Here is a 7,923-nt window from a genome sequence, read left to right as displayed (position 1 = left end):
CTATATATATTATATATATATATATATATATTATATATATATATATATATATATATATATATATATATATATATATATATATATATATATATATATATATATATATATATATATATATATACATATATATTGGCTTTCTTTTTGAGGGATTTTAATGGTCGTAAATTCTTCTCTGACTATTCAATCTAAAATCTCTACTTCCGCCACCTCCGCAGATGCCCCGTTCGAGGTAAGCACAAATGCGTCTCTGGTACAAAAGTAGGAGATGCATGTGCGACAACTCCCCACTAGATCATATGTGGCTGTGCCTTTCCATATGTGGATCAAGCAGTTGTGGGTCAAGCAGCTCCGAATTGCGTGAGACGAAAATGGATATGGGATCGCGATTTAATTCGGATTTGCGTTCGCTTGAGTCCATTCCTGCCTTTCCACAGACCTCGGTGCTTCCGCCAACCGGTTTGGGGAAGACATTGTCCATAGACTACAGATTGTTCATGCATGGAAATGTTATGAATGTCCACATATGATATGTTTATGTAGGGATCTATAGATGTACACCTCGCACACCTTGATGATGCGAGCCCAATATTTATATGCTCATGTCGCTAGCGGGATTTAGCTGAGACACAGGTGCGGCGCTTATCAGTTATCTAGATCCAGAAAGCCGATGTAGTACTGAACAGCAATTTGTACCCTACTACCTCTCACATTCGACGTTTTCCACCCTCAAGGCCCCTGTGTCCAGAAAACGGGTGCTAGTAGAGATGTCAGGTAGGGACCTATGTTTTTTCACGGTGCTTCTTTTTGATATGCTTGTCTATGATTTAATGTATAAACATGATTCTGTAATTCAATTAACCAACGCGTGCACAGATACGCACACATGTGCACACCTTTGGCTACGCAGGTTGTGGACGTCAAATAACATTGTCCGCTAAGTACTTGCTTTTCACCTACATCAGAAGGACTTGCAGATATGTATTTGAAGGCAATGGCCATTCCAAAGACATCCCGGCTGGATATAAGGGACTCGGATTCAGACAACTGAGGGCAAGTACTAACATCAAGGTCTCATATCAAGTCACGAGAAAGAAATACATTGGAGCCTACCCTCCATGAAAACGCAGATCTACAGTTTCACTGCTGACAGTCGAGATGTGACACAAGCTACCCTACACATTGTTCCCATCTGCATCCCTTCCAAAATATCCTGTCACGACAGGCCAGAATGAGATGCGTATATTTGGACTGGATCATATCATCTAATTGTGCGGTCCCCTAGGTACATGCATGCAGTTGCTGACTCGACCGCTTGCACACGCGGGAACTAAAAAAGCAAATGTCGGGGTTATACATATCCCTGAGACTATTTTTTATTTTACTTTGATACGGTTATGTTTAACATTGGCAGAAGTAGTTACCTTCTGAGATACTGAAAATCTTGCTATAAACTATCTTCCACCTGTTTACGACCCTAGGCTTGATCTGCAACAGCTGATAGTAGGCGAGTACATTGTAGCTACAGAGTGTAGTTATATGGCATGTACATACCATAGTTTGTGCGGATTTAGTGATTACATGTATGCATACAAACCTAAACGACACAATCTTATAAATGCTAGTATAACCATATATGAATAACTTATCGTTCTGAGTCTCAAGTGAATCGAAGGCTACTATCAGCCAGCCAAAAATATCGGGCAGATAAAATTTGAGCCATCCAGAAGTATTCTTTTATTTTTCGGAGAGTGTAAGGTATTTTTCTCATTACGCGAATTGTTAAGCTGTTAAGCAGTCGTAGAACTCCTAGTGGGTATAAGTCGTGCACTATCAAAATCACCACTTCCACTTCATTTCACAAGACCCAGATCTATATATAGTCTTTCGCGTTTTTCTCCTTGTTCGGAGCATGGAATACAAAACAGCACAACAATCGAGCAGTCGATGGGGGTTCAATTGCTTTTGGGAACTGTGCACTTTAGCAGCTCCTTTTTAGGTCGATTTTTGCAATCGCTCCATCAAACCCAGTCTTGGTGTGTGCTTAGGAATATATACTCTCAAGCATTCTAACTGTGATTGCTGACATATATGCGAGGATATATTATACGAACAACTTCAACGTAGAATTTTTATCAATAATGTGTCCACTGTTCACTAATAACCATATTTATACCCCGTCACTAGTTCGTTACCTCAGTCACTTTGGGCACAGTCGAGTGCATTTCTCCACCAAATTCCGTTAATGATTTGTTTCTGCGCTCATAACCCTTTCGTGCCAAAAACTGCGGCAGACCCATAGCCATGAATACAAAGTACGCAGTAATAACACAGGCGAATATGGGGATGGTTGCCGCAGGGCCTAGAATAAATGTGTTAGCAGAGAACACTACTAACGTGACCGGGATGGGCACCAGAGCACCCGGAATCATTGCAAATCCACACGATATAGCCAAGGCGCCGTTGATACTTGTCTCATTCATCATGATTCTCATCACATTGATACCGATAGCCACTATAGGTAAAAATAACCCTCCCACAAAGCCTGTTTCTATACACACATGATATGCGAAGATTTTGAGAATGGTACCTATCAGTATATCCACAGTGCCTATCTGCGCACCTTGTTCAATCACGACACCCATCTGCTCGATGCCATCACCCATCACCAGCGGCGAGATGAAGCCAAACAGCCCATATAACGAACCACCCAACGCCGCAATGAGAATGAAGCCTATATCATGCCCAACAGTCTTGTGTGCGACTTTAAAGAGAACTTGCACCATAATTTTGACCACTGCACCAACGAAACAGTAAAATAAGGCCACGGCTGCTGCCAATACTCCCAGAGACATGCCAATGAATACGTTGTACCATTCGTCCACGTACAGCACCTGACCTGGTGCTGTCAGTTTAGAGCTGTCGCTGAGAAATGTGTGGTCGATAATATTTGTGTACACGACGAAGGCCGTGAGTCCGGCTACGGCGAAAAATGTGAACATGCGCATGTAGGTGATTCCCCATGTGTTGAAAGGCATTCCTATCTCCATCACCAGCATCACCGCCACAAACGCGGTAGGCATGAAAGCACCAAATGCAGCTGAAATACCACACAATGTGAACAGTCTACGCCTCAGATCCTGTTCTTTCGCGAATATAGGCCCGGTACATAGCTTAGTCGCAACGAGATGACCCATTACGCCACCAAACGCGCCCAGGCCAGCTTCAGGTCCCACAGATGCACCACCCATCAAGGATATACAGGCCAGTAAGCACGTTTTGATACCCGAGACAGGGTCTGCGTGTTGGGTTTGGACCTCTTGTACGAAGGAAGGGATTGGACCTGTTTGTTTCAGTAGCACACGAAGAGTCCCCACAGTCAAGCCAGTCAGTGTGCCTACGAGAATCCACCACCATCTCCCTTGTAGCAGTTGCATAGTAGTGGGGTCGACGGCAAAGTCTTCATTACCATCTTGTTGGTACCACCATAATGGAAAGGCCATAACGAGGTTCATATAGACTACTCCAAACAAAGCAATGACTATCGAGAAAAGGAACACCACACTCGCGTCAATATAAAATAACGAGGGTTTGGGAAGCCAATGACCAAAGGCTTCTACACTCATAATAGGGGGCTTTTCTGGTGGTGTGTTCGCGGATGGCCCGCTCGTGTTGTTCTCACGATCACCATCTTTGACTGCATGAGTATTGCTATGCGGATGCGGCTGTGAGTGCTGCGGTGCTGGCGCGTGTACTAGCTCATCGTCACTAAATTTGGTATCCGTAGATTCCGAAGTACCTAGAGCAGGCATAGCTACGCTTTCAGAACGAGTCTCAATTTTCTCCTTCAAGCTAAACTCGACCTCCATCCTGCCCGAATTGGGCCGCAACCTATAATTGGGTTCAAAGGTGGAGGGAGGTTTTACGAGGTTCCTGATATGTACCTGGTTAAGTTTGTGAAGTATACACTAAAAACTGACAAACATAAAAATACACATGTTCTACAAAAGAAGTAAATATATTTTGTGTGGATATCGCATAGGTCCCTAATATATCAAGAGTGTATGTAGTACCCCTAAACCTATCGTTAAATCTGTTGCGGGAGCAGCGAGATCAATGAAAGCTCTGCGAACAGTTTGGGTTTTAGGGTTTTTAACCCTGAAATTTACAAATTCTGAAATCTTAAAAAGTTTCTGATTGGTATCATTTTGGCATCAACCTTCTCATTGGATAAAGTGACAGCAGGGACATACAGCAACATACACTTTCAGTGAATATTTACCTATTTATTACTAAATATGTAATGACTAACGAGAGGGGCCCCCGGCCTCGGGGCTCGGGTCACGGCCTCGCGGGTGGTCAAAATACTAAAATAGGCGCGCAGACATATGTACTGTGTACTCTACTCTCTCTAAAAAGAGAGAGTAGAGGACTCTAGTAGTAATAAATACACAGCAGAGACTCTAGAGAGGGTATATAAAATTAATAATTATACATACATAGCCTTCAACATATTAAGCCTCCTAAAAAGGAACCACTCTATATTGAAACATTTTGTTTGTTGTATAGGTATTTTATAGCCTTCTTCTGAATCATACATCATGAATCATATTATCATATTTCACATAGGATGCCATGATGGCGAAAGCTGAAAGACGGGCTTGTCGGGTAGTAGGGATGATTAATTGATACGATAAGTTGATAGCAGTTGACACACTCACTGCAACGGTCTATGCCCTTCAGAATTTACTTCGTATCCATGCTCAACAATTTGCGAATCTTGATACGCACATGCACACTCCAGCGGGACCTCAATACCTCAATGTTTTAGCGCCAATGTCGCCATCAGTTATGTTCACAAAAGAGAGCAAGTTATGTTGAAATAATACTTCGCATAAGTTGAGACATCCGGAGTGAGGCCAACACAGAAATAGTATCAACAAATGCGCACAACGTCCAACTCAAAATGGTGTATCTACACAGGCATACACACACACACGTACACGTGCACAAACAAACACACATATATATATATGTATTGAAACAAATATACAGTCACGAATACATACATATAGGTATAATTATATATACACGCAGATGTGTATATATATACATATGTATATATATATATACACACACATTTATTTACATTCATAAGATATATATATATATATACACCAGAAGATACTCACACACACACACATATATAAATTTATTTCTACATACACACCAGAAGATACACACACACATATATAAATTAATTTCTACCTACACACATATATATATACATAATATTTTTTTATACATATATATATATACACACACACACATATATATTTATATACATATATACGTAGGTATATGTATATATTTATAAGTACAAACACATATTCACACACGCACAAACACCAATTTAAAAACATAAATATATATATACTGTTGCATACGATTATATAATTACAATCGATATTGAGAAAACTGCTACGTACTGTCAAAGACAAACCCGTGTGACTTTGCCAGAGTCGGAGATACAGTACATTCTATAAGCGACACGCACGCACCCATAAAACACATACATACACTCGTTTACACACACACAGATATATAAAAAAATATATACATATACAGGAATACATGCATATATGGGTATACTTTCATATACTACACACAGATATATATATATATATACAAGAATATTTATATATATGCACCATGTTCTATCCGATTATTAAAAAAATAACCGGCATTGAGAAAATTGCCATTTACTGTCAAAAACATATCCGTGCACACCACTCGTGCCAGAGTCACACTCTCAACAAGTCCCTGCATATAGCCGAAATAACTACAGTTTATTGGCCACTACTTTATGCAAAGCAGCGTACGGATAAGGTAAACTACCAAGCTTACACTCCAGCCCCATATGATCCATTAAAGTCTCATCAGTCAGCATGCGAAGGCCAGTCCACTACCCACGGATGTATTTAACGCCCTATTCTTCATACAAATAGATAAATACTCGCACAAGGTTTAGCCACCACCAAGGAAGACCTCCAGAGTCAACTGATGTGAGCTGAACGACACCAATCCATCTGTCTCCGTTCGCATTAATGTCTGAGACGGCTGGAGAACCCCAACTGGATGATGTTGGCGGTGTAGTGGGGGGTGCTTGCCCACTATGAGATCGGATTTGACAATTTACTTCATGCCTATTTAGAGAAGCAGAAGAAAGAAAGGGCATATTTGAGATATGAAACAATCAGGGCTCGGGAAGAAATTTCAAAATACACAGCGTACGCATACACAACTTACACCAATCACATAGACTAGATACGATACACTTATTACACATTTGTACATACTTGCTTACAGGTACAAACAATTCTGAACTCAGCAAAAGCTATATCCGAGAACCAGCAAGTACACAAATCAAAATCAAACTCTTTGCTTACCGTTGCTCCATTTGCACTGAGTTAGCGCCTCCTCAATCTGCGCACAGGCCATGGTATCCCCATTGTTGCTCTGTAGACACTGCATGAACTGGTTGAACTCCAGGCCACACGGTCCTTGGGCCGAGGCCATAGGTGCAGGGGGTGGGGGCGCCTGTGCACCTCCGAACCAACTGGACTGTTCGGGTGCGGGGGGTGGGGGGGCGGCCGCCTCGGGTGCGGCTTCACCACTGCCACCCAGCATACCGGTCATGGCATGTCCCTGTTGTGTGTAGATGAGCGAGCACATGTGAGTGTAAGGTTTTTTTTTTGAAAATGTCTGAAAAGAAAAAGGGTATCCCTGGAGCTATCATGCATAGGATAGTAACCATGGCGATGAGTATGTAAACGAAATCGAACTATCTTATGAGCAATGTCAATCGGCAACATGGAACCACACAAGACGCTACACAAAGGATTGTGGTATACGCGTCAGTATTACATATCAGCAAAGTACGTCTGTTAGGGTCGACAACACACAAAAGCACACGCCCCTTAGAGTGACCGATGGCCAAAGATTGCACCCGGACAAAGCTCTGTTACTGCATATGACTACATGAATAAAACCTGTTACTTATTGGATAGCTGTTATAAATACATACGACATATTCACATTTGTAGAAACGTGCGTCCGAACGGAATATATATATATACAAAGGCATATATGCATAGACAATAAAATTCACATACGCACAGACATGTATATTCAACACACAATAACAACTTACCATTGTGTGGCCAATAGCAACACCGGCGGCGGTGCTAGCGATGCTCTGCATCATGCTGGGCTGTTGCATGCCTCCCATGGGCGAGGCCATCGCCCCAGCCGCAGGCACTACTGCTGAAGGTGCGCTGTGCGACGCTGGGGCACTGTGTGATGATGCGGAAGTGGGGGCGGAAGTGGGGGCTGCAGCGGGTGCGGGTGCGGCAGGTCGGGCTATATAGCAAAATGTGAAAAGAGGATAGGGTGAGATGATACAAATGAAAGGGAATGGGTAAGATAGATGTATTTTATATTTGATCACGTGGAATAGGTGTGAATATATGGAGGAGATATATAGGTATGTCAGCAGGAAAAGGATATGACACGATGTGGTTCATTAGCTGAGCACGTGAAGATAAAGGAAACAAAAAAAACCCACACACACACACACTCACATATATATATATGTCAATATATAAATACAAATATATATACAAATATATAAATATGTATATATATATTATACATCTAAAAATATATATATGTACGAATGATTATATACACACCTACAGAAATGTATACATATATACAAATAGATATATATATATATATAAACATAGAAAACCATACATACGTACATATATTTATGTATTTCCACACATACAAATACAAACACACACACATATATATATATGCACGTATATATATATATATATATATATATTGATGTATATATAT

General features: G+C 41.2%; 3 protein-coding genes across 4 annotated transcripts in view; 1 reads left to right on the top strand and 2 right to left on the bottom strand.

The window, feature by feature from the left end:
* SARC_01472 overlaps nucleotides 1-1,158 on the top strand; it is a gene marked incomplete at its 5' end in the record, with an annotated part of 6,495 nt that extends 5,337 nt beyond the window's left edge. The window contains 2 exons of one of the 2 annotated variants that reach the window (XM_014304803.1): nucleotides 631-771; nucleotides 963-1,158. In XM_014304803.1, the coding sequence (XP_014160278.1) occupies nucleotides 631-771; nucleotides 963-1,048 (227 nt within the window). In that variant the 3' untranslated portion in view covers nucleotides 1,049-1,158. Of the gene's footprint in view, nucleotides 1-215; nucleotides 353-630; nucleotides 772-962 lie in introns of those variants that run through there. The other variant, XM_014304804.1, reaches the window with a different exon arrangement.
* A 555-nt stretch (nucleotides 1,159-1,713) lies between these two features.
* Nucleotides 1,714-4,013, bottom strand: SARC_01471 (hypothetical protein). The gene has a single exon (XM_014304802.1). The coding sequence runs from the start codon at nucleotides 3,864-3,866 to the stop codon at nucleotides 2,181-2,183; it is 1,686 nt and encodes a 561-aa protein (XP_014160277.1). The 5' UTR covers nucleotides 3,867-4,013; the 3' UTR covers nucleotides 1,714-2,180.
* Nucleotides 4,014-5,754: 1,741 nt separating this feature from the next.
* Nucleotides 5,755-7,869, bottom strand: SARC_01470 (hypothetical protein; the record flags this gene model as incomplete). Its single annotated transcript, XM_014304801.1, has 4 exons — nucleotides 5,755-6,203; nucleotides 6,447-6,705; nucleotides 7,211-7,419; nucleotides 7,866-7,869. The coding sequence occupies 4 exons, from the start codon at nucleotides 7,867-7,869 to the stop codon at nucleotides 6,193-6,195; spliced, it is 483 nt and encodes a 160-aa protein (XP_014160276.1). The 3' UTR covers nucleotides 5,755-6,192.
* Between the last annotated feature and the right edge of the window lie 54 nt (nucleotides 7,870-7,923).

Source organism: Sphaeroforma arctica (assembly GCF_001186125.1).
Source record: "Sphaeroforma arctica JP610 unplaced genomic scaffold supercont1.58, whole genome shotgun sequence".
NCBI classification, from domain to species: Eukaryota; class Ichthyosporea; order Ichthyophonida; genus Sphaeroforma; species Sphaeroforma arctica.
Note: the sequence above shows the minus strand (reverse complement) of the source record. Positions and strands in the feature narration are given on the sequence as shown.